Source organism: Athene cunicularia, assembly GCF_003259725.1.
Source record: "Athene cunicularia isolate RWA chromosome 11 unlocalized genomic scaffold, athCun1 chr11_part1, whole genome shotgun sequence".
NCBI classification, from domain to species: Eukaryota; Metazoa; Chordata; class Aves; order Strigiformes; family Strigidae; genus Athene; species Athene cunicularia.
This window is the reverse complement of record NW_020799113.1, coordinates 18,679,132-18,704,494: the sequence shown is the minus strand read 5'-3', so window position 1 is coordinate 18,704,494 and position 25,363 is coordinate 18,679,132. Positions and strand designations below refer to the sequence as shown.

Sequence of the window (25,363 nt, the reverse complement as noted above, 5' to 3'; positions counted from 1 at the left end):
GCTAAGAGGTGGGGAAATCTTCCACTTCCTAAGCAGCAGCCCCTTTTGACTCCAAAGCTTCACTGTAGTGCACTAACTGATGTAATTCTTTTTCATTTGTGTGTAGTGCTGGCAGATGGTTAGAAACTTACTTTATTCTGTGAGTTTTTCAAGGAGATCTTGTTGCTATCCTAAGGTGTAAGCCAGATTGCCACTGTAGTTATTACAAGAGGCACCTCTAGATTTTCTTTCGACTATCAGGCACTTAAAAACTTTGCAAAGGGATTTTTCTTTCTGCCTGTTGTAGGTGGTGAGTACACATTGTGCTTTTTTTCCTTCCCTTGTGAGAATTCCCAGCAGTATGGCTGTTTTCTGTCAGACTTTTATGCTCCTGTACGTCTGTTGCGAAGTGAGTGGAGGGAGTCGTATATTGTAGGCAAAAAAAAGGTGTAAATAGGAGTTTGTGCGATTATATATTGACTTTGCATCTTAATAGTAGCAGCACTGCAACAGACCGAGGTTTGGTAACTAGTACTTTATACAACTGATTGGTTATATGCTTTTATAGTTCAAATCACTTAGATTGATGGCTGAGTCTAATTGGTCTCCAGTGTTCGTTTTTGTCAAAACAGCTGATAGGTAACAACTGTTTCCTGTCTTTGTTCCCATTTTCTAGAAATGCTTGTAATAATGAATTATTTTTTTATACTGTTTTAGATAAGGTCGTGCTGCTTCTTGCAAACAGAGTATGGCCTTTGCCCCTCTCCAGGGCCTTGTGTTTCAAGACAGATGGTCTGTCACTCTGAGGGTAGATGAAGGGGAATTAAGTTTGTGCTTCATTTGCCTGAGGTTTTTTTGCACAGCTTCGTAGCTCCACAACTTCATAACACCCCTCTGAACAAAAACCCTGCTCCAGCAACACACACTTGACTGCATGAGCACAGACTGGGATGTATGTACTACGAGGGTCGTTTGGAAGTTAAAAATCTTCTTTTGGCTGTTTTGTTCATCCTCAGGCAGGCATAGAAACAGACTTCCATGTGACACCGCATATCCCTTTATTAGCACATGAAAGACTTCTGGAAGAATGTGGTTTCATCTGTGGGTCATCCTTGACTGCAGCTTGTCTACTCTATCATCAGTGGAAATCACTAATGTGTTCTGAAGTGTCATTAACAGTCGATGTGTTTTAGGGCAGAACTGACCATTCATTAGCCTCCTTTCCTTGTGGATCAGTCAGCATCTGCTGAGAAGCAGAAGAGCAGCTTGAAGGGTGACTGATTAAGTGGTCTGCTGGGCATGTCTTTGCCAGGCAATCAGAATGAAAGTTCTTGCACCATTTTCCCCATGGGCCAAAAGCAATGTTTCAGCCAGTCAGGTACCCCAGCGTATCATTACTGGAGTAGCAATAATGATTAAAAATAGCCCGCAGCATCCCGGATACGCGGCAGCGCTGTCTTTCATCATCCAACGGTTTCATTGTCCTTTTCAATACATTCTGCGAAGCTCCTTCATGCTGGGCAGGACAAAGCCTCCGTGCTGGCACGCAGATATTCCTGTGCTGGAGCATTTCATCCTGGAACAAGGCAAGCAGACCTTCCTAAGCACGGTGCAGAGGAGGTAATGGGGAATGCTGTGGGTGCTCCGTTACAGACAGATGCATAATGAGGAGCATGACTGAAAGTGAGAAGACTTAATGTGCAGGAGAGATGTCTGAAGAGCCTGCAACCTGTCCTGTAGAGCACTGCTGGCTGGTCATGGCTTTCCACCTCCCTTTTCATCCCCATCTGTTGTTTTATGGCTCCTTGCAATGCCTTTAGGGTAGAAGCCCTCTTCTTGCACTGTGCTGTGTGGGCTCAGTGGGTGCTTTGCTGATGCCTGGGCCGTGCTGGAGACTTTGACCACTAACAGCAGTAACTGTGGCAACAGTTATGATGAGGATACTCTGAGCTTTGTTGTAGCCTGGGAATGGTTATTTAGAAACACCTGTGCAGCAGTTATTTAGTGGTAAGGTTTATAAACGTCTGGAGTAAATAATGTGATGGTTTAATGATGTCTGAAGGCAGCTTGTGAACATTGCCTCAGAGAAGCACTTTAAAATGACTGTTGCTGCTCTACGCTTTGCTCTGGGGCTGGAAATGCAAGCGTGGGGATGGACGGTGGCATTTCTCAGGCCTCCGGAGGCTCAGCACACCTCGTAGGTGAAGCCATCAGCCTCCTGACAGTGAAACAGCTGAGAGCAGCGCTCCTGACTCTGATCTAGGGGTAGCTCTGTGGGAGATGCAGCAAAAAGGGGGGGGGGGCTGGATCAGGCTGTAGGTGACTTCTCCAGCTTTCCAGAGATCACTCAGCCTGGTGAAGTGACTTGCTTCTCCAGTGGTGAAGTGGTAACAGAGACCTCTGCATGCCATTTGAAAAACAAAGATATGGTGGCAGTGGGGAGGCAGTTGGGTATGATAGTAGCAGGAGCAAAAGAATTACTTCTTATAGAGCGATATGGAGGTAGAGTAACATCCTTTTGATTGAAGAGCTTTGCTTTCATTGCATTTCTGCTTGTATTTTCAGTGGAAAAGTAGCAAGACCTGCCTCTCTCCAGCTGTGTTCATAGAAGAGATGAGAGCATGGCAGAGTCTTCTGACAAACTGGACAAATGAAATTACACTTGTTTTCCATGCTGCCTAAATATTCCAAATTTGACTGTCATTCACACCTATAAAGATTTAAAATCCAAATTCAGCAAAGAGGGAGACACAGGGATAGAGGAAGAATATGTCTCAGTGAAGAAGAAATGCAGCAAGGTGCTGTTTTGTTTCTACTTAGCCTAATCAATCTGGCTACCAGCTTCCTAATGTTAGAGCAGTAATCAATGTAAGAAAGTACTAGCTGTTGAATACTAAGCAAAGCATTCTTCATAAAACCTGAAATTTGTTTTGAAATCTTATTCAAGGGTTTGCTCACCCATTCCTTGAGCCATTATTTCAGGCTAAACAAACTGTCTTTCTATTTAAGCACAATTTGTACTGCTCTGACAACTATTCCCTCTGGCACCAGGATATCATGTAGCATTAGAAGAATTCAGAAAGATATTTTAGCTCTTCTGTAAATTCTCTCTTTGTCTGTTTTCCTGCACAAGAGGAGCCCCACAGAGGATGACCCAATGCTAGATTTCTCACTTCAAGATAGTGAAAAGTTATCGTGATGTGCTTAGATATCTGTGTCTGTAGCCATGTGGATGGATGCTGGGATAAAACACAGTGGTTTTTCTGCTGTGTCAAAGAGCACCGCTCAGGAGTGCACAACCCAAAGCATCTCCTCTACTGCTCTATAAAAAGTCTAGCTTTTAATTTCAAGTTCAGACATTGCTTTGTTCGGGGTGCAGAGTGAAAACTGTGTCCTGCCACCTGTAGGAAACGTCTCAAAAGCATGTAAGAATGAGAGATTTGACAGCCTGTAATAAGATTGTGTTGCGTAAATAACAATGGGGCAGACGCATCTAGATTCAGTAAATGTGCTTTCACGGCAGCCAGGCATCCCAAACCACACGCCACGGACATTACCCTGTCAAGTGCTTCATTGATGTTACAGTTCGGGGGGGTGTGTATTCTTTTAAACTTATATATTAAACAACCAAAAGTCTTAACTGAAATGTCACATCTAATTTGACACCCAGGACATGAAGCCTGCAGCCGCCTGTGGCCAACCTGGCAGGGCTGCTCTCCGTGTCAGCTCATCGGCCTGGCAGACAGATCCGTGGCTTCCTCCTGACTCACTGGCAGCTGTGCAGGTTCTCCTGTACCCCAGCAATTTGTGGGTTTCTGTATTCAGCACGATGCCAAATGCTCTCTGTGGTAGAAGGTGCTCCGGAAAACCCTCCAGCCTTCAGATGAGTCCTCGGTGCCTGCAGCTGGGAGCGCGGGGTGGCTGTGTCCCCAGCTCCTCCCTGGGAGAGCAGCAATAGGGGATGTATCGCAAATTGTGTAGAAACAGGCAGTGCATATGCTTTTTCCCTCGTGGGCTCTAGAGTTAGCATTTTTCTGTGCTGGAGGCTTTATTCTCATCACTGCTTAATAGCTTCTGATGGCTTTATCTTCTAAGAATTTGTCCAGTTGCTCTCTGGATTTACAGCTGTTAGCCACTACGGCCTCCTGTGGTAGTGTGTTCCAAAGGAAGGAATGCTCCCTGGAAAAGTATTACCACTTTTGTGTAGTTTCTAACAGCATTGTTTCAGGCCCTCAGGTTCCTGTTTTATGACAAATCGTGACCAATTTTTCCTTATTCACATTTCCCAGGCCATTCACGCTTTTACAAACCTCTCCCATCTATCTCTCATGTGATTTCTAGAATGAGGAATCCTATTCAGTCTTCATACAAAAGCTGCTTCATACTTTTAATTGTTCTTTCTGCCTTTCTCTATTTAATTACAAATGCTTCAGCTTTTTTTTTCTGAGATCAGAACTATACCAAATATTTCAAGACCCATGTGGCTGTAGGTTTAGACAGTTTTAGATAGTTTTCATGCTGTTTATTTTGTAGTAGTTTGTTTTCTTGATCACTGTAGAGCATTAGCTCTTGTTTCCATAAACCTGAGCTCAAAGCACTGTGCGCGTCTCCCATTCTTGGGTCCTGGCTCCTGTGCTTGCCAATGTATGCCAAGGATTCAGTGGAGGGAGAGGCAATGCTTATAAAGCATACCTGCCTCTGTAACTCTCATGAATGTCAGTTATTTTTGTATGCTAAGTTGTCCAGTATAGAAAGTAGATTGTCCAGTCATTGTAAGCATTGCTGCTGTCCTCACAACGTAACTCATCTTTGGCCACAATCCCTACCACTCCAAACTCCCTTAAGAGCAGAGAAATTGAGGCTATACAGGCATGAAGGCTGAATTCTCCATGTGTGGAGATGAATGAATGACTCTAGGCATGTACTGTTTTAAGGGTGAGTCTTGCTTCATTCCCCAGTACCACTTCAAAGAGGGGGCTTTCTTTTTTTTTCTTTTTTTTTTTTTTTTTTTTTTTTTTTTTTTTTTTTTTTTTTCCCCAGAATGAATGCAATTCTGTGTTGTGTCTGGTTTAGGATTTCAGGAGTGCACCAGCACACATCCAGCGGTCTCCCTGTGTTGTTGCACAGTAGCACTTTAAGGGCAGGTTCATCGACTGGCTGCTTTGCTGTGACCTGTGTGGTGAGGAGGAGGCTCTGCCTTTTGCAGAGGGATGCTCTCCAGGGTATGGCTGAGTTGCTGCACTTGTCTGTTGGGGCTGGCTCTGAGGCTTTAACCACCGCTCCATAGAAATGCCATTTCTAGAGAGCGTGTCTGATGTTTGCTGTTTGCATCTCACCTGGGAAACACTTGCCTGCAAGAGCAAGAGTGGGCTTCGTACTGAAGTTTGAACTCAGTTGACTGCCAGGAGTTACTTGGTTGGGAATAATGAAGGTTTGAAAGCTCTGGAAATGAGGGAGCCTTTGGCGGGAGTCTGTTTGGGAGGGTGATGTGCTGGCATGTACTGTAGCAAGGCCCCAGGCATTGGTCAGTTGATGTGCACAGCCAGGGATACGCCTCTTCAGCTGGGTCTGAGGTGGAAAGCAAAGACACTCTCACTCTGGTCGTTGAATGGCTTGGGAAGATGCAGTGTAGACTTGCAGACTCAGGTATAAGCAACAGGGTCCTGGCTGAGGAAATGGACTTGCAGGGCTGTAATGGGCAGATTGGGGTAGGCTGTGCCCCACCAGTCTCGTTTTGACACGTCTTCACAAACACACAGCAAGTGAGGATACTGCTTCTACAGCACACTGAAGTTCTCTTCTGTGTCCCATCCTGCCCTGAGCTGTCACTTGTTCCTCCCAACCTCTCTTTTCTGTTCACATGCCCCCAGGCATCTTTGCTTGTCAGCAGCAAGGGATCAGGAGAGACACAATGCTGGTGGTGTGTCTATAGGAGACCCTGGGCAAGCTGTGACTGAGGTGGGACTCCTCAGAGTCACCTGAATGACATGGATGCAGACTTCCCTGTGACCTGAGTGGAATGGCAACCCAAAGGCCACCTGGGCACATCTGAAAAATCTCACTTGGGGATAAATCTCTACAAACACACTCAGAAATAAGGTGCTGAAGGTGGTGCCTAGGACATCCTCATTCTGTACACAAGCAACTATCAGGATGCGTTAAATGTGCTGCTCTGTGGGACTGCTAATACAGCTAAAAGCTGTAACACTTTGTTACTTGGTGGTTTGCTTTGTTCCTCGTACTCCCATTAGCAAGTGAGATGAGCAAAGACTCCCCTTTGGTTTTTTTCCAGGTGAAGACACTCACACAAGCCTTTATGGAGCAGCTGTAGATGTCAGCGTCAGGCTGGCCAGGATTACCTCACGCTGTCAAACCACAGATCTGTGGTGATTCACAATCGGAGTGAAAACATAGTCCAGTGGACTTTTGTTGTTGGCTTCTGTTACTCAGGAAGAGGGAGGATCATGAGAAGCTGAGGTTCATTTGAAGCATTCATTTCAGTAAGATACAGTGCTCAAGGGTAAAAGTAATGTATGGTCTCAAGGGGTGTTGGTGCTTTTGAATGGTTTAGGACAAGTAAACCATCCATGGCATCAGGTTATGTGTCCTGGGCTTTAGGGTAATGGAGCCCAGTGCCTCCCATTCCAGTTCCATCCATACTCCAGCTGAGGATTGTGTTTTGGGGAGGAAAGGTTGATTGCAATGACTGCATTTCCTCAGAGAGCAAATTTGCATTTGTGGGAGCCCCAAACAGCTTATCCTCCTGTAAGATGTTGAATTGCCTTGTGCTGTTCTGGTTTCCAGCAAAACAAGGTACTTCTGCCCTTCCTCAGAGACTGGGGAGAATTTGGAGGTGAAGGGTTCTGCAGGGAAGGTAGGGCAGCACAGGACAGAGCACGTTTGGGCTGCAGCAGCCTGTGTCTTCATGGTGCTGAGAGATATGGGGCAGGTTCTTCAAAGGGTGAAGCTTTGAAATTCCCATTTCAAGCAGCAGAGAAACACTTAGAACCCGGGGGGATGAATTGGAAATGACACCTAAAAGTTTGGGTGGTTTAGGGAATCCTTGTGGGACTTCTCAGACTTGCATGGGTATATAGGTGTATAGGAGTTAGCGTGAACCCATAGCTGATCAGGAAACTGCCTTAAACTGGAGCGCTTTTTAGGGGCTTTTGAGCAAATAAAGTTCAATGTAATTAGGTTAGAAATGCCTTGAAGGCGAAAACTAGTTTTCCACTGTTCTCTATTTTTAATTACAGTGTGTGACTTCCGTGCAAGCTCAGTGTGTTAAATCTCATTACCTTCTCTTGGCACTTGCCTGAACCATTCCTTTACTGTCTCTTCCCACCTGCCTGTCTCAGATTGGTCCCTGAGTGATTCTCTTTCCCATCAGAACAAACCAGGTTTTCACACAGTTACCTTCAGTCTGATTCTTTTCCAATTACATTTGATCCGATGCCAGTTTGTGTCCTAGACTCTGACCAGGACGTTTTGTTCTTCCTACTTGCAATCTCAGGGATGGTCATAGCTCCAAGGCCACTGTCCTGCTGTCAGAGAAGCTTTTGAGATCTCAGAGCAGAGAGGACTTTTTCCATGAGAGGAGGCAGTCCAGGACCCTGCTCTGGGCTGTGACCCCAGAAGACCTGGATCATTAGAAAGTCTATCCAGGGGTTTGCTGTGTCTCCCTCCTGCAGGACTTTCTGGGATGTAATGGTGGAATTATTGTCCGCTGATGGAGGTTGAGTTGGGGGTCGCTCATCTTGGTGGCTGGAAGAATGCACAGCGTTGTAGGTCAGCTATGGAGAAATATTTCCCACTGCACTCCAGGGGGGGTGAGCCAAAGCAAGTATTTTTGGTGCTGGTGCCAGCCTTTGCCCGAGGCTCTGTCTGTGTACAGCTAGTAATGTCCATGACTGTATTTCCTTTCGAACTGTATTTGAATTTAGCTGGGTGATGATCACTATCTTGTTTATACTCCATTGCCTCAATTTGCTACATATGGAGCCTTCTTCTCATCCCCCCAGAGTTGTCACTTGCTGGTTCTTCATAGCTGGGGACTGGAGCGTGAAGGGGGGACAGCAATATGCCAGTTAAGAAGCAACTGCTCTGTAGCAGTGCTCCCTTATCTCCTGGTTGTGATCTTTAAATGCTAGAATGATTTCTGCTACAGCTACCAAGTAAGGGAGAGATTAACTGCATTAAAGCCCTACAGAGAAGGCCAAAAAGAGGAAGAACAGAAAGTGGTTCAAGGCTAGACGAAAGGGTTTGGATTCAGAGATGCTGGTCCAGACTTCTTTAGTGGGTGATGCCAGGCAACGTCCCTTCTCTCTCAGGGCCTCTGTTTTCATGCATATAAAGCCCTTAATTTCATCAAAGTGATGTGCTGCCTGAATTCATTAGTTTGCTTCTACAGTGCTCTGGGATCCTCTGGTGGAAGGCAGCATAGGGCACAGGGAGCATATTTAGCTTGCTTATCCCTGCAGGTCCAAAAGGGAAGAAAAAAAGAGTGATGCCAGTAGCCTGCAGCTGAAACCCAGCTGTGTTTTCCCCTTGCCAGTGAAGCCCTGCAGTAGGTGCTCCTTCATCTTGATCTGCCTCCCCCAAGCATCTCTGTGGTAGGAAAAGCCAGTTGGGGTGGTTGGTGAATTCTCCATCATTTGTGGCAGAGGCTTTGAGCCAGGGTTTTAGGGCTGCTGGCTTGCACAAACTTTTCTGAGCTTGTAAACATGGAGTAAAACTACATGCTGTGCCAGCGAACAACAAGTGATAATCTGATCCATGTGGGACCCTGTGGCTTGAGGTCAGCCCCTTGCTGAGCAGCTGCTATTCCTCCCCGCGCACTTTGCTGCCCCTGCGCTTACACGGTGGTCTCTGCAGATATGTTGCTCATTAAATATCTGCTTGGTTTGTCTCTCCCCGTGGCTGCAGGCTGCAGAGGCAGAAAGAGGACGAGCTTGATCTTTGTCTGAAGGAGTGCAAGGTGTACCCCGCTCTCCCAGAAGACCTTTCCCTTCTTTCCCACACCTTCCAGAACCAACAGGCAAAGGCGCCAGGAGACTCCATGCTTTTCTCCAGTGATGTGTTCACCTTTAGGTTGCTGATAAGCGATAGCTGAGAACCTCCCTTCCTTCTCCTCCCTGGCTGAGGTCACTTGGCAGGTCCCTGCATCAGCTGGCTTGATGTGCCGAAAGAAAACACCAGGTTTCTAGTGAGGCTGGGAGAGCTTGTTGCAAAAAGTATTTCTGTGGGCTTCTAACAGAGAGCAAGAGCCTGCCTAAAGCTGAGCTCTGCTGCAAGGACTATAAATTAAGGCACTTAATAAGTGTCCTTACACTGTTCAGAGCTATCAATTATTATGAGTAAGGGCACACCTCACATGTAGCATGTGGGGATTAACAAAGGATATTAGAGCACTGTCAGTTTGCATATTGACCTGAGGAATGAAACAGTTCTCTGTGGAAAGGAGGCCAAACTCAGCCCGGGTTTGATCACAGACATACCATGGCTTATGCCATCGCTGAATCTCCCTTCCAGTGTCATTGGTGAGCCTGGACACAAGACTGGCAGATTTAAACAGACTTTCTGAGTTCTATTGCACATAGGTACAGAAATTTTGTTGCTTTTCTGTTTATGCAAGCAAAACCCCATGTCCTTCAATCAACCAGAGCCCTGTTTGCGTGGCCTGAGATGAAGAATGCTCACTGTCCGAGCAATGTAAAATCCCTTTTCATCTTGGACTAAATCATAGAATAATTTCAACTTCTTCTTTCTTTTAAAATAGGTGAAACTAATGATTTTTTTTTTTAAGGAAGGGAATCATGTTCTTGGTTACTCCTGTATCTCATATAAGGCTGAGAGCCACTAGTGTCAGCACAACTGCAGTTTCACACCACTGTAGCTGACAGCAGCATGATGTGACCAAGAGACTCTGTCAGAGCAGTAGCAATATTGTAGAGAGTGGGAGCTGATCAGCTGAGCATTAAGAGCACCCTGTGGTGTGTCAGAGCTGGCTTTGGAGTGTGTCCTGCTTCTTTACATTTGGACTATGTCTCCACAACGAGCTTAACCTGCTCTTGAGCTCCTGAAGCGTGCTAAGGTGAGGTCCAGAAGCCTGGCTGCCCACAGCACTGAGTCCTGGTACTCCACGTAGTTATGTACAGACATAAAGTGTAGCCTGGCCTCAAGTCTTGAGTGGAATCCTTTCGTAAATAACTATGTTCATGTTAGGCAGTTTGCTCTAGGACTGAATATAAGTGGACTACTGCATGAGTCTCTCCCCTTCTGTGTTGTCTAGCATTATCAGTCTTTGATTTCCATTAATTTTGTTATGTATGGAACAATCAGTTTCATATTCAGAGTTTTGCTTGTGTCTATCTTCCCCCTGGCATATGGGTGTCTACATCAAATGGTAGTAAGTAGAAGAAGAAAAGGATCTGGGGGTTCTAACTGACAAGCAGCTGAATATGAGCCAGCAGTGTTCCCCGGGTGGCCAAGAAAGCCAACAGCATCCTGGCTTGTATCAGAAATAGTGTGACCAGCAGAAGTAGGGAGGTGACAGTCCCCTGTGCTCTGCACTGGTGAGGCCACACCTGGGGTGTTGTGTCCAGTTTTGGGCACCTCAATACAAGAGAGATCTTGAGGGGCTGGAGCAAGTGCAGAGGAGGGCAACGAGGCTGGGGAAGGGCCTGGAGAGTAAATCCTGTGAGGAGCCATTGAAGGAGCTGGGAGTGTTCAGTGTGAGGAGGAGAAGGCTGAGGGGAGACCTCATCACTCTCTGCAGCTCCCTGAAAGGACACTGTAAAGAGGTTGGTGCTGGTCGCTTCTCACAGGTGATTAGTGACAGAACAAGGGAGAACAGCTTGAAACTGCAACAGGGGAGGGTCAGACTGGACATGAGGAAAAAAATTGTTCACAGAAAGAGTGGTCAGAGAGTGGAACAGGCTGCCCAGGGAGGGGTGGAGTCCCCATCCCTGGGTGTCTTTAAGGGTTGTTTGGAGGAGCTGTGGGGGGATGTGGGGTCGGGGAGAGCTTTGTAGAGTTGGGCTCAGGGTTGAACTCAGTGATCCCGAGGGTCTTTTCCAACCTGAATGATTCTGTGATTTTTCTCCTCATTATCAAATGTAGAATCAAAAAAATCCACTGCTGCTGGCTTCCACAACCTTCTCTCCGGTGACGGCCCTGTGACTTTTAGCTTGGGCAGACACCCTTGTGGCACTGCCATGTAAATCTGCTGGAGAGGCTTCCCAGAGATGGGACCTTGCTGCCTCAGACCAAAAGTGGCTGCTCTCTTCTTCCCACTTCTCACCCATGATGTGTGGGAGCACGCTGCAGAAGTAATGGAACCCTTGTAAAAAGTGACTGGAGGAAATAATTGCTTCCAGAGGTTAGGAAGCTGGTGGAGGGAGAGTAGTCTTGGAAACGCCTTCTGGGCAGGATGGCTTTGCGGGGTTTGTGCAGAAGCTTTGCTGTGCCAGTGGACCATTAGCTGCCAGTATTTTCAGATGTTGCAATCTGTAGAAGCTGCAACAGGTCACTTCAGTCTGTATAGGGTTAACTTACTAATGAAAATAACAACAGAAAAGAGGAGGCAATGATTTTGGTGTTACCATGTGACCATGAACATTTTGAGCAGCCATCCAAGCCTGTGGGAAACAAGCTGTTATGTAACTCTGACTTTCTGAGCACATCTCAAATTTGGTTTATTTTTGCAACTACACATGATATGTCAGCAGAGGCAGCTGTGATAGAGGCCCAGGTGGCTACCAAAGGACAAAGTCCTTGCTTTTTGCTGCATCCTCCTCACCACAGCTTAGCTGTAAGTCACATTGCAGACACGTGGGAGCTGACTCCTTGGAAATGGAAACCAGAGGAAAGGGAGGACAAGGATTTGTTACTGTTGTGCTGACCTTGGCAAGTCATCACTGTCCTGTAGTTGCCTGGTAGTGACTCCTCAGTCTCACATGTGAACTCTGAGCCCGTGGAGGTGGTTGTCAAGATATCCAGGTTATGAAGCTGCTACTGTTGCTGATCCAGAGGTTGGCCCAGGAGGTATCAGTGGTGTTTGTTGCTGCAAATCTGCACCTCAGCTGGGGAACCAAGCGGGTCCCCATCCAAATGAGAGGCTACTGCAGAGCACTTTGGTTTTTGGCAGAAGGCACCATCTCCAGCGGGAGCCGTGGTCCATCCCACAGCTCCCTGTGGGTTCAGTTATTTATGGAAAAAGGCAGATGTTAGCTCTGGCACTGCCTTTCTTTTAAGTGCTCTGAGCTGACAGGATGCAATTTGAGCGTCATTTTAGTATTTCTGTTGCCAGCTCTGTCTTTGACTGCTTTGAGCAGTGATTTCTTTTCCATGAGTTGCCTTCCCCCTCTGCAAATCAAAGCAGGTGATATGGCCACTCAGTTGGTGGTGCCTGGCTTTTCAAGACCAGCTTTTTCTTATTCAGGCTGGTGGAGATCTAGCAGATTCTCATTATTTAGGGGCTGAGAGAGGAGAAATAGGATCTGCATGTATTTGTGATTGGGTTCTTGCAGAGTGATCACTTCTGTAGCTGTGAGTCCTGGTGTGCCATCCCCTCCCATATCACCTTGCTTTATGCTGTAGCAAAGCCAGGGTAGGACAGCTGGAGTGGTTGTGCTGTATCATCATACATCCACCGTCTGTATTTTATGCCACCTGCCAGTTGCAGCCTGTCTGTGGCCAGAAGTGTTGCAGTATCATGTTCACAGTACTGCATGGTTTTATATCTGTCCTGGTTACTGTCCAGGGTAGTCTTCCATGCTCTGACTCAACTGTCATCCCATAGAGAACACACTAGCCCAGGCAGACCACTGGCTCCTGAGGTGCCCTGAGGCTCGCACACATGTAGCAGTAGCCTGCAAGGGTGAGTAATGAAGCATTTCCTTTTAAGCAGCGGTTCTTTTATCCCCTGTGGGGTAGCAGGAACGTGAAGAACCTCTTCAACAGCCTATTTTAATTTCCCAGGAGAAATAACTCAGAATATTTTCTAGTTTTATAGTCTGACATACAATGGTAACGACAGGAGAAATGACAAATGTTTTTCAGAATAGTTGCATCTTTAAAGAATTTGTTTTAGCCATGGAATAGTAGAATAATATGTAACTGATTATTTCTTCTTGCCCTCCACCTTTGGAGTCAAATGTTCTGGCTTCTAGCTTCACTGACAATACAGGGAAGCTGTCTGTGGACTTACTGCCAAAAGTTTGTGTCCAAATACACTGAAGCCTGCAGCATGGTGATTTCGTATCAGGAGCTCAAGAGACTTGAGTCTATTAACTGCTGGTGCAGGTTTTCTTGGGAGTGAGGATATGAGTGCATGGCTCCAGTAATAATGCTGCATTAGGATTGTTCCAGAGGGCTGTACTGATCCATAGAAGAGGATGGGTTTTATTACTAGTTTGTAGGCTTGTTTCCTCTGGTGCCATAGAGGAGTCTCATCTGTCTGTGCCTTGGGCTCCAGCGGCACTTGAGATGTATGGAGATATGTCCCTTGTCGGGGTCTTGGTGCATCACTGAATGGCTTTCTGGAGCATGGCAAGACCCATCCCTGGCAAGGGTGTTTGTGTGCTGCAGCCTCGTCTGTTTAGGTTGTAAAAGAAGAAATGAGACTGGCTCAAAGCTTTAGGCTCCCTCACGCACTGTACAGAGAGATCCCAGCAACACCACAGCAATCATTGTGGTCTCAGCAGTGTTGAGCAAATTGTCTCACCAGGCACTTGGCTGCTCTGAATAATGGCTGCAGGGACTCATTTCCCTCCCTCGCTGTTTGGAGGGGTACACTTGCCGTGTTCTCCCGGAAGCTGGTTTTTGTGCAGTGGAAGTTCACTGTTTTGATGTTCAGTTTGGATTATCTTGGGCCAAGATCAAATTCTAGTGTCAGACAAACACCACGCAGGCACTGACCCAGCTTTGGTTCCCTTTCTGACAGCAGTGGTGATGCGGGAGTGGCAGAAGGCCAGGCCAACTAGGGCTTTCTGTGCCATGAGCAGTGTCTCATACCCCACGTGAAGAGCAGCAGGCAGCTGGAGCAGGTTGCAAAGCTGTGATACTGCTCTCTTGCCTTCTGTGCCACCCGCCTGTAAGCAGAGGGAGCCTTGGACAGTGGGTCCTGGCTGGGGTGACAGGGCCTTGCCTTTGTTTGCGAGCTGTTTTCCAAATGTATTCTGCAACGATGAAGGCAGGCATGGTTTTCTCTCCAGGAGCTGCTCCGAGATGTCCTGCTGGGCGCAAGTCCTGGCACCCAGCAGCAGGCAGGGTGTCACTGCTGCCTCTGCCAGGGTCCAGCTACCTGTTGCCTGTTAGATGTGTAGGGGCTGCTGGGGACAGGGCTTAGCTGGGGACACGGGCTTCATGGGGACGGGTCCCAGGGTGGAGAGAGAAAGGATATTGAAGCAGACTTGCTTGCACAAGGCAGTTTTGTGGCAAGAGAAATTGTCCCCTGAGGACAGGATAAATGTAGGCATTGTTGTCCCAAATCCCAAACCAGGTTAATCCAAAGGTTGGAAGGGATTGCTCCATGAGGCAGATCTTGGTATGCAACTCAGTGTCTGCAGAGAGCCTTGGGCATGTACAGAGGCATCTCTCTGGACTAGGAGATGGCATGTAGCCTCGCACTTCTGGGAGTAGTACACCATGGTTGGGGTGGGAGGACTATCAAAGGTTTTTTAGGTTACTTGGGGGAGGAGGGGTATCCTCACTTTGACACAGAACTCAGGTGTCCCAGGTCAGTGGAGAAACTGGGATGTTCAGCTTCTGCATTCAAGGGGAATGTTGGCTTTGTAGCCCAAGGCTCTGTGTGGATGACCCAAATTAGGTCCCTAAAGTTTAAAATTGTGAATACTCCCACATCTCTGTGTTTAGTGCCCTGAACACTTGGGTATTCAGGCCTTGAAGATTCAGCCCTTATTCCTTCTGTCCATCAGGACCTCCTTGGAGAAGCTGGGGCTAACAGTGCTGCTTTGCCACCGAGGAGCTCCTGGAAGGTTTTCACTGTTCTGAGAGGAGCGCTGGAAGTACCACAGAAGCCTGGATGGACTCTGTGGTGGGTGGAAGCCTTGATGTGCCTCCATTTCTGTGAGCTGTAAAACAGGGAAGTGGAACTTACTGAAATGTTTCTTCATGAATTCTCTATTACCTCCTCCCTGCTGTAGTTACAACACCTCCCTGTGTGTGTTCACCCCTGCAGTCGAGATCGTTGCTGTGCAAGTCACGTTAGGAGCTCAGGCATGCAGAGGATCAGTCTGGCTGGCTGCCAGAGCTTAGTGGGGAAACAGGAATGTTTGCCATCCTAGTCCTGTTCACCCAAAGCCGGACAGTGACCAGAGCATGGCAGGTGGTGTGGGTGCAGCTCGTAGCAAGACGGAGCTGCCACGAGTGTCAAGCACTGACTGTTTCTGATCTCCCACTCTTGTCCCTGCCTTCTGGCTCTGCACCACCTTTCTAGGTCCCCTGCCCTGTCAAGTCTGTCCCTGTCCCTGCTGCGGTGATGTATTGCTGTTCCTGTGCTCCAGAACAGTGGGGTAGGATCACCGTGTCGGTTGTATTTCTGTTGCAGATGTGCTGGCCTTGGAGTTCATTGAATTCCAAAGTCAGCTAAACTCACTCAGCTAGAAAAGTGTGCTGTTGTTAGCAGATACATATTCATCAGGCCAACAGTTCTTTTTAATTTTCTTCCTTTCCTGCTTAGTTTCATTTTTGCTTATGAATTGTGTTACACTCGCCTCTGTTAACAGAAGATATATTGCCTCTGTCAACCTCTGAGTCATATAACCAAACTGCCCCAAGTGGCTGGAGGGCCAGCATATATCTGACTGTGGCATGTCAAATAGACCAGTGAATGCCATTGGCATGTGGTCCAGCAAAAGCCAGTGGCAAAACAGTACTTTGTTAAATAGATAATCTGAAAGACTCATACCGCTGTGTTAGGCTCAAAGTTGTTTGTTTTCTGGCCTTGGTGGAAGGAAGGATGCTCTCTGAGTTTCCTGGGAATGATTTGGCTCTGAGATCTTGTTCTGGTTCGTATGAACTCTGTTGTAGAGCAGTGTTGTGGTAAATGATGACATGGTGTAAATTCTGACTGATTTTTCAGATAGATCTCAAAGTCTTGCAAGAAATAACACAGTCCCACCAAATCAGATGCTCGGTTTATGGTGGGCATTGTCTGTCTGACCCAGCGCAAACTCTAAGCTGCCTACCCTTGGTAATCCGGCTGTGCACAGCCCTCGTAAGCCTGATGGCAGAACTACAGTCAAATCCTGGCATCAGTTTTCATCCTTGGCCTTGCTGGTCCTGTCCTATTTCTCTCAAATACCTTCTCCCCAGTTTGCTGTCTGGCATGTGGAGGCTCTACAGAGTGAATGGAGTGATCTGGGTGGCCGTTCTGAAATGGGGCTTTTTCATTCCCATGGGTTGCTGAACTTCCCTCCCTTTCACTGCCCTGCTGTGTTTTGGTTTTAAGGCTCAGGATGTGCTCTCCTCCCCTGTTTTACACCCCTGTGTAAAATGAAGACCTGGAGCATGACCACTGCTCTCAACATCTCAGCAGGGAGTGTTTGTGTAGCTGATGGTGCTGGTAAGCCTGGCGAGGCATCGTTTGCCATGCAGGAACTGAATGGGGTCTGTCTGCAGCTCTCAGGGCAGAGGAGCACAGCAGCTGGAGGATCAAACGGCACCGCTGGGCAGCTCAGCCCATGCTGCACCCTTTGAGGAGGAGCGCAGAATGCGGCTGAGTGAGCTGTGTGCTCAGCTACAGCTGTGGGGCTCGGAGCAAAGGCAAGCAGCTGCCCCTCACCAGGGACGGTCTGCCCAGGGTGAGACCACTGAATTCAGTCTGCTGAACACACAGCAAGCAGCTGGGTGATGGGCACCGGTGAGTTTTTAGACTCTAATTAGCCAAGCTAGGGAAATCTGTCATCGGAGTGTTTCTTCTCAGTGGCTCGGCTTAGGGAAGCTCCAGGTGTCATAGCAGAGCTCATGTTGTTCAGCACACCCAAACGCTTTTATTCCTGTCAATCCAAGATAACTCTCCGGGTGCTTGTGAGTCTGTGCAGCATCCCTATGAGAGCCGAAGGGTCTGGTGTCTGGCACGCTGCCTGGGGGTTGCGGGTCAATGTCCCTGGTTTGCTTCCTCAAGCACGTGTGTTGTGATGCATCAAGGCTCCATCCCATTGCTTGCTGGATAGAAACACGAAGTACATTTGATCTGGCAAATGTGTTTGCTCTAGGTTTTGAGAAGAATCCAAGTGACTTTATTCTTTCACACTTGCCTTTTCCTATTATTGGTTTATTGGGTTTTGCAACAGTTTTCTCTACCTGTTCTTCTCTCTGTTCTGTTGACTCTGAGCAGGCTGTGCATTAGGGAATTAATTGCAGCCGCAGTCCAATAACTCACCATGTCATAGCTCTTTAATTTTTGTGGGGGCTGCCCTTTGAGCTATAAGGGCTAAGTCGATGGGAAGTATTATAGTTATTTAATATTTATGCTGCAGGAGTGCCAGAGGCTCCACTCAGTTCAAGGCTCTTCTGGGCAGAGTAGTGAGGATACCCAGCAGCAAGCAGAATCAAAGCCTCACTTCGTCGATAGAAAAATAACTCTGTTCTTTCTGTCTTCTATAAGCTGAATTTTTCATTCATTATAGAGTATTATTATAGTTGTCAGAGGTGCCTATATTTATGTCAACAAATACACAAAGAAAAATTTGTAATGCTAGGGGTTCAGGGGGGTGTAATTGATGTCTTTGTTTAAACCCATTGCAAGAAGTGAGAGCCTTTAGAAACCAGGCATGCCTCCAAAAACGTGCAACGAGGCTCCCTGGGACTGAGCGCCAGTGCCAGGACTCTTTGGGTGAGAACCAGAGAGAGAAGACCTCGAGGAAGCAGCAGAGAGTTGCAGACACACTGGTAGCATGGCCCAGACTTAAATCCCTGAGCAAGAGCACAACATGGGAAAGAGCCTGTTGGTTGAAAGAGGTGTGGAGCTGTAAGCAAATCCTCTCTCTTCTTGTCTGCGCCTGAGTTCAGGGAAACAGGAGTGTGTGCACCTTGCAGAGAGAAACAGGGTGCATCTGTCTCTCGACTCCTTTACCAGATCATACATGAGCTGGAGGAGCCTGCGTGCTGGCTGGCTGCTCACGGCTTGGGGCAGAGCAGCCGCCAGTGGGCAGGAGCCTGTTCTTTCATCCCCAGGCAGGAGGGCTCGCTCTGCTTGGTGCTGAGTGCCCCACTCACCAGAGTACGTTAAATACTTACGTGCATGCGCAGCTGAAGGATGTAAGAGGCAGCACCTTTGTAACTAAGAATGGAAAATTCTATTTGATTTGCTAAATCTCTCCTGATCTGAGTAAAAGTGCTCATGTAGCCATAGTGCTACATGGGTATGTGGGAAGGTTTGGAGGAGACAGGTACCTTTTCCTTAAACTGGCTGGTACCTCTGAAGAAATCTTACTTGATTCACTGGAGTGTGAGCCAGCTTGTTTTCTTCATTATAGTCCTAGTTTAACAAAATGCCTCTACCAGGTGCCAGTAAAGGTAATGGACTTAGGTTTTTTGCAGCTGCTTCTAAACTCTCTTACAAATTTTGTTGGTAAGTGTTTGCTCCGCACTTTTCATTGGTGCTCTAAATAAAGGCTACAGGGCTGTGGTTGAAAACAAGAAAGGTAATGTTTGAGGATAAATGGTTTGCTGTCTCCTTCTGTTTTAGGAGGGAGATATCTGGCCAAATTCTTCAGCTGAAATTAATGTGATCTTTAAACCCTGAGAAGCCAGAGTCTTATCAACAGTCAGTCTACTGTGACATCTCAGGTACAGCTCCATTCTCCTGCTTCTGTTACCCACAGTGAAGGCACAAATAGTCTTCCAGACCACTTGGTTCTTGTGTAGTTGTTAGGAAGGGTCAGTGGTCTGCAGGGTGCTGGCATGTGCCCACTGCCCCTGTGGTTTCCAGGTGGTCTCCTGTCCAAGGCCAGCCCTCAGGGTGTGTGGCTACAAGCTTGGATCATTGATACCAGAACAACCAAGGCAGTGAAGGGATAAGTTTTCATGTTGTAGGTTTGCCAGCATTTGCTCTGCTGCAAGGTGTCTGTAGAGGCCAAAGAGCTACAGAGCTAAATAGCTTCAGCGGACGAGCACCAAGTCCCTATAGACCAATTTTCTCCAAGAGGAGTCAATTACACAGATGCGTCATCAGACTCCTGAGGCAGTAGGAGCTGCTTCCAGACCCTGGATCCCCTCTCGCTATCCTGACACTGCCAGACCTTGGGTGGCTGAGCCCTGCTGTCTGCAGAAGGACCACCTCTGGCCAGCACGTGGGAATTGTCACCTTGTGGTTCTGAGTCTGTGGTGCCTCTGGGTACGTTGCTCAGGGCTTGCTGTGCTTAGCAGGGTGAGCACCCTCCCTGGAAATCAGAGTCCGAGCAGTCTGCTAGGCAAGCTTTATGCTCATCCTGTCTTACAGAAGTGCCATCTCGTCTTTTGCTGGCAGCAGTTGTCTCTGGCGCACCTGAGCGGCACCATCTCTGCCCTGGGAGAGGTGATGGCTTTGCTGTGCTAGCACGGGGCAGGGAGTGCCTGCAGCAGGCTGCAGGGTTCGGGTGATCTCATCCTTCCTCCATCTCTGCACGGTGCTACTTAAGGTGTTTTTCAAGACTAGAGAGTGCTGTCAGGCTTCCATAAAGGGAACATCATGGTTTTTCCCCATATAAGAGGAAGAGGTGTGAGGCCCATAGTCCCCCAGCAGCCAGGCGCCTGTTCTGGAGTGTGCCGAAGTCACTAACCCAGCTGCTTTGTTGCTTTCCTTACTGCTCTGCGCTGAAGGATACGAATGTCATGAAACAGCTTTTTATTTATACTGTAATTGCACAGGGTTTACTTGGCAAATGCCACCTACAGTCATTACCCAGGGCTTGTGTAAACAGTCTTCCTGCCTGCCAGCTGCAGTTGCTAGAGCTGTGGAAGGAAAGCATTGATTTAAAAAGTTGCTCCTGAGGGATTCCTCGCTCAGTGCTGTGCTCCTGGCTTTGGGATTTTTGCTCTGGTGATGGGAGTGTCCATCATTTTGCTGCAAGTGTCTCCAGGGGTTGTGCCAGGAGAGCGTTTTTGTTGCAGGGAGACAGGAAACCTATTTGGATGCAACCCTTGAGTTGGTCTGGGAGTTCTAGGAAACAGAGCTGGTCAAATGATCTGTGTTTAGAAAGAGAAGCCTGCTCTTGAAAAGATCCCGATGGACACTCGGGAGAACTTAACTCTTCCAGTGGCTTCTTGGAAGAGGACCTCAAGGAGGTAATTTAAATGATGCACCTAGCCCCCTCCCTTACAAACCAGAGCTCATCTGCTCTATTATCAGTGTGGAAACCATCCCAGAGTCAAGGCCCCTGAGTGCAAGAAGAGTTTAAAGAAGAAAACGATGATCTTTAACTAGGGAGTCAATTAACTTTGCTTCTTGATTCCTCTAAGAAGCGTGACTGCCTTCCTCATGCATTTGCATGCCAGTCACAGATCCCTTTAGAGGATCGTTTGCAGACGGTGTGTGCCCCTTCTGGGAACACTTGGAAGCTTTGCTCCAGTGCAGCCCCATGAGTTGTGCAGCTGGATCTCATGCCCCACTTTTTTTTGCAGGTGCAAAAAGGAAAGGGGCTTTGCCTGCCCCCACTTTTATGGAAGCACCTGCAAAAAATTGCTTAGCAGATGCTTCTGGATCAGGTGTTTTACAGAAGTAATCGGCACTGTGCAACTTGCCAAGCTGGGAGTTAAGAAGTGGTTTGAAATTTGCCCTCAGCAAATATTTAATCTCAAAATGAACTTTCTTAGTTATTCATGCAAATAAAGCTGTGGCTCTCGAGTCCTGGAAGGAAGCATGTGCTGGGGGGCTCTGACACGTAAAATTAAGTTTTAGGTTTGTCTGCACACAGAACTGTACTGGGTTACACCTTGCAAAACCCTTTCTTAAGCCAGGGTCGTCTTGCAGGGAGAAGCAAAATCCCACGTGATGATCACTCCCTTACCTCGTGACAGAACTGTCTTGCATCATGTAAAACTGTTTATTGACATGACGAGATGGGAACTGTATTCAAAACCAGTCACAAAGGATGGGGATGTTCTGTGAACAAGGAACTGAGTGTCAGAAAGCAGCAGAAGTTAAAGACTTTGGCAGAAAAGCCCCGTGCTGTTGGGCCACCTACACCCCTATGTATTTGAAAGCAAGGCAGCAGTGCCGAACTGCACACCCTGTGTGACATGCTACTGCATTTTCCTACAGACGTCCCGTTTCTCGCTCCACAGCACCAGGTGTGGATTTGGGGCTGAGGACAAGGAGGCTGTAGCCCCTCCATGCCCTTGGCCTGTGTGCTCTGGGACATGTTACAGTGGGAGCATCACAGGGCCACAGCCCAGCTGTAGCCAGGCCTTGGGCAAAGGCTGGATGCTCCTGGAAGCCCCAGCTCCCAGCAAACAGGAGGACATACTCTCTTTTTCCTTCTCAGCTCTCCTGAATGCTGCCTGCAGTTTAGTCTGCTTCTCCTCCTTTGGGAAAAAACCTGCTCTGCGGTTCACCTCGAAAGGCAAAAGAGCAACTTTTCTGGGATTTCCTGAAGTTTCAAGTTCAGCGTAGGGTTAGAAGAAAGAATGGTTTCCAGAGATGACCTGGAGAGGATGAGGACATACTGCAGAAGGGGAAGAGCTGCCACTAATGTTTTGACTGCAGTGGCCATGGGATGTGTTTCTCAGCATAATCGTGGACAAAAGCTTGTCACTTGGAAATCTTTACCATTTCCTAAGAACTTTGATGGTTTAGACCTGGAGTTTTTAAAGAAAATTAAGCCACACGTGATTCAAGGGAGAGAAATTTCTTGACAGTGAGCACCCAATACTGCCTCTTTTGTCTATAAAATAGAAATGGCTCTCCAATTAATGCCTGAGCTGTGCAACCTAATTCTCATCTCTGCTGTGAGCTGGGCTTTGGCTGGATCCACTTTAAAATGTTAAATTCAAAAGCTCCCTCACTCTTCCTTTCTGGCTTTGGACATTATCAAACATCCTCATCCCATGGTTGCAAGATCAAAAAGTCAGCAGTCATTGAAAAGGCTGTTCCAGGAGAGTTTTTTTGAGTTGTGATCTAGTCACTGTGTTGTCCCACCTGGGCTATCCTTTGCAATAGGAAGTAATTTTGCAACAGAATTAAAAAAAAAAAAAATCAACCTTCAATCCCTAATCTTTAATTAATGGTGAGCATCGTACAAAAGGACAGAGGAATATTTTTGCATAAAAGCTACAGTGAAGGTTAGATACAACCTCTGGGCCTTTCTTTTCATCCTTGTGCTACTCACTTTCTGTGCGGAGTAGGACGGGATGGCAGGGAGACCCAAGCTGAGATTGGAACCAGGATTCGGGCACTTGAGGCTGCTGCAGTGGTTCGGAACAGCCTTCAGACTGAAAGATCCCATACTATGTCATCTTAGCAGGCTTATGGAAGTAAATGATCCCCTTAGAGTTTAGCTATAAGACCTGCAGTCTCAGTTCCTTTGCAGCAAGGGCTGTGTGTATTAGCAATATATTTATGGCTTCTTTGACCTCAGTAGTGAGGTTTTTCATAACTGTTCAGCTTGCTTCAGGTAAGGTGTCTTTACAAAGCTGAGCTCTCGGTATCACGGTGGGCACAGGTGAGTGCTGCTCGCTGTCTCATTTGGGTGCCGCTGCAGGAAGTGTGCCCTGTAGCCCTGGGCACAGAGCTCTGTCAGGCACGAGCAGTGGCTGAGATGCTCTGCCTGCTCTAGGCAGCACTCAGATGTGCATAGCAGGGAGATTTGCCTTGCCAGGGCTCGTACTTCTCAGCTCCTGTGCTGTTGTCTCCGATTGCATCAGTACAGATGGCATATTTTCATCCTCAGTTCTGTTTCATAAGCTTTGTGCCTTCACTGAAAGGATTTCAGAGCTCATCTAAGCACATGGGAAGAAATTCAGAGATTGTGTTTTAAGATCAGCATCACTTTTTCAGGGTGCAAACTGATGGCTAAATGAGAAACCAGCCCAAGGGGTTAGTTAGAAATTAGAAGCCAGCCCCAAGGCATATCTCCTGAGCAAAGAGAAGGGTCCTGTATCTCCTGCTGGAGCACCTAGAGCTGGTCCCATCCAGCCCAGAGTTAGGAAGTCGCACTGAGGCAGCCTGGGCAATCCAGGATAACAGAGGGAATTACTGTACTGAAGCTGAAATCTCTGCCCAGGCCATGAGACCGGGCTTCCCCTGCGCATCAAAGGGGAAGGCATAGGGCCTCGGCTTCGCTTCAGCTGTGAGCAGCTGGACATCGGGAAGGTTTTTGTTGGATCAGACTACAGTTATGAGGTGAGCAGTTGGGATTCTGAGGGCCTGGGGGGGATCCTGATGGCTCCCAGGGCAGCAGTGAGCCTTGTGGATCTGTGGAATTTCTGGGAACTTGGGTAATTGTGAGCAGGTAATATTTGACATGCTAGTCAAATCTGGGGGGTTTCACAGAATCTGGATACTTTTGATGGGATATGAAAGGTGCATATGTTGTTTGTGAAGCCTTAATCCCTGCTTTTTGGCAACCTTCCTTGGAGATCAGCTGGGAGGCTTCATGTGAAATAATACCCCCTTGACACATGAAAGCAACACTGGGTCAAAAAGATAAATATTCAGAGGCTTCTGTTTCAGCCCTAGATGTAATGCACCTTTGTACTCAGGCTGTTAAAAAGCAGCTGGAACAAATTTGCTGTGTTTGAAATCCAGTCCATTGCAAAGTTTTTGGTTAAGTGCATCCTGCTGGTTTCCTGGGAGCTGGAGGAAAGCCTGTCCAGCCTCTGGCTCTGCGCTGGGTCTTGCAGTGAAATTGGGAGTGCTTTCCCTTGCTGACCAGTCCCTCACCACTCTTCAGATTTGCTGCATCTCTATGAAGAACAAAGCATTTCTGGAGATGAAGTGAAAGAACTTTCTACATATTTGCCTCCCCCTGCCAATGGTGTCAAGTCTTCTGCAAAAAAAAATAAGATAGAGCAACTGAAAGAGGTAGAAAATGAGGCAATACATCATGCCAGACACTTTCAAAAGCTTGGCTGTGGCAGGGAAGGACACATTAAGGTGTTTTCTTACCAAAATATTGTGCTCTCTTTGCATTTTTAATGGTGATACTTTATTGATTCTTTCTCTTTCAATTTATTATTTTCATTACTTGAGAAAATGTGACTAAGTAGATGATACCGTTAGTGCTGTACTAAGCAGCTAGGCTGGAGGTAAACCTCAGCTCAGTGTTGGATCCTTAAGTGCAATTTGTAGCTGAGGTGTAAAAGACATGAGAGGAGAGAGCAGTTTTCAGGTTACCTTTGCAGAGTTTGCATACATGAATATTTTCAACAGCAGCTGGAAAATTAAAAAATAAGGGACATCTCTCTGCTTCTGTCTCAGTTTTTCTAACAGGTTTTGCAAGGACAAAAATTAGGAAAAAGAAATCCAAGATGAGTAGTTAAGTCCATGGAAATGGCAGGATTTCACCCTGCAACAATCAGAACCTTTACAGCTTTGCTTTGGGTGGGTTTGTTGGTGATTGACAGCGTGCTGGTACTCGCAACAGCTGTGGGCATTTCTCACCCAACATGAAAAGAGCTGAATCTCAACAAGTGCTGTGGGATTGTGTCACTTGTTTGAGGCAATAGATTTCTTGAGTGTTCGACAAATATGGCTTAGTTCTAAATTTGCAGTTTATTCTGATAATGGTAAAGCCTTAGATGGTGGCTGTGAATATTTAGGAAAGATAAATTCTTTGGCATAGATGGAGCTGCTGTGCACTGCACACTCATCCTTTCCTGACACGTGTGAGCAAAACTAAGAAAGTATCCCATTAAAGAACAACCTAAATTACATACCGTAGCAGAGTTGGGGAGTGCTTCTGAAGTTGGTTCTAGTGCTGTTCTGAGGTGTCTCCTACGTTCAGTAAACTTGTTGACTGCAATGGAAGCTGAACATGTTCTGCCCTTGGCAGGATTGGACTCGTTGGAAGCAGGATTGGTTGTGTGATGATTCACTAGTAATGCTGCAACTGCCCTTTGTTGCTCTGAATCAACCTGGTGATGCTGAGCAGCTCCTCTACACTGCAAGTTGTAGTGGGCTGCTCTGTGTCAGTGGAATAAACCCTGAGTGTCCTGGTTCAGCTAGGATAGAGTCAAGTTTTCCCCAGCAGAGAGGGAGAGGGAAGGGATCTCCAGCCGGGTTATTCATACCATGCTGACGTCAGGTCCAGGGGCGGAACCTTTTTCTTGCTCTTTGGTGGGCTCGGTGGGGAACCTTTCTTTCCGTAAACCAGCTAGCGGTATTTCTCTCTATATCGTTTTGTCTTGTTCATTGTTATTGCTGTTTATTGTTGTTACC

The 25,363-nt window shown here is 47.2% G+C and overlaps 1 protein-coding gene across 1 annotated transcript in view; it reads left to right on the top strand.

Moving 5' to 3' along the window:
• Window positions 1–25,363, top strand: part of HYDIN (HYDIN, axonemal central pair apparatus protein) — a 140,540-nt gene that overhangs the window by 32,284 nt on the left and 82,893 nt on the right. The window contains 9 exon segments of the mRNA XM_026856977.1: window positions 6,272–6,331; window positions 6,334–6,414; window positions 8,194–8,226; window positions 8,443–8,459; window positions 8,912–9,069; window positions 18,483–18,522; window positions 18,695–18,763; window positions 18,765–18,795; window positions 23,208–23,326. Of these exon segments, the coding sequence (XP_026712778.1) occupies window positions 6,272–6,331; window positions 6,334–6,414; window positions 8,194–8,226; window positions 8,443–8,459; window positions 8,912–9,069; window positions 18,483–18,522; window positions 18,695–18,763; window positions 18,765–18,795; window positions 23,208–23,326 (608 nt within the window).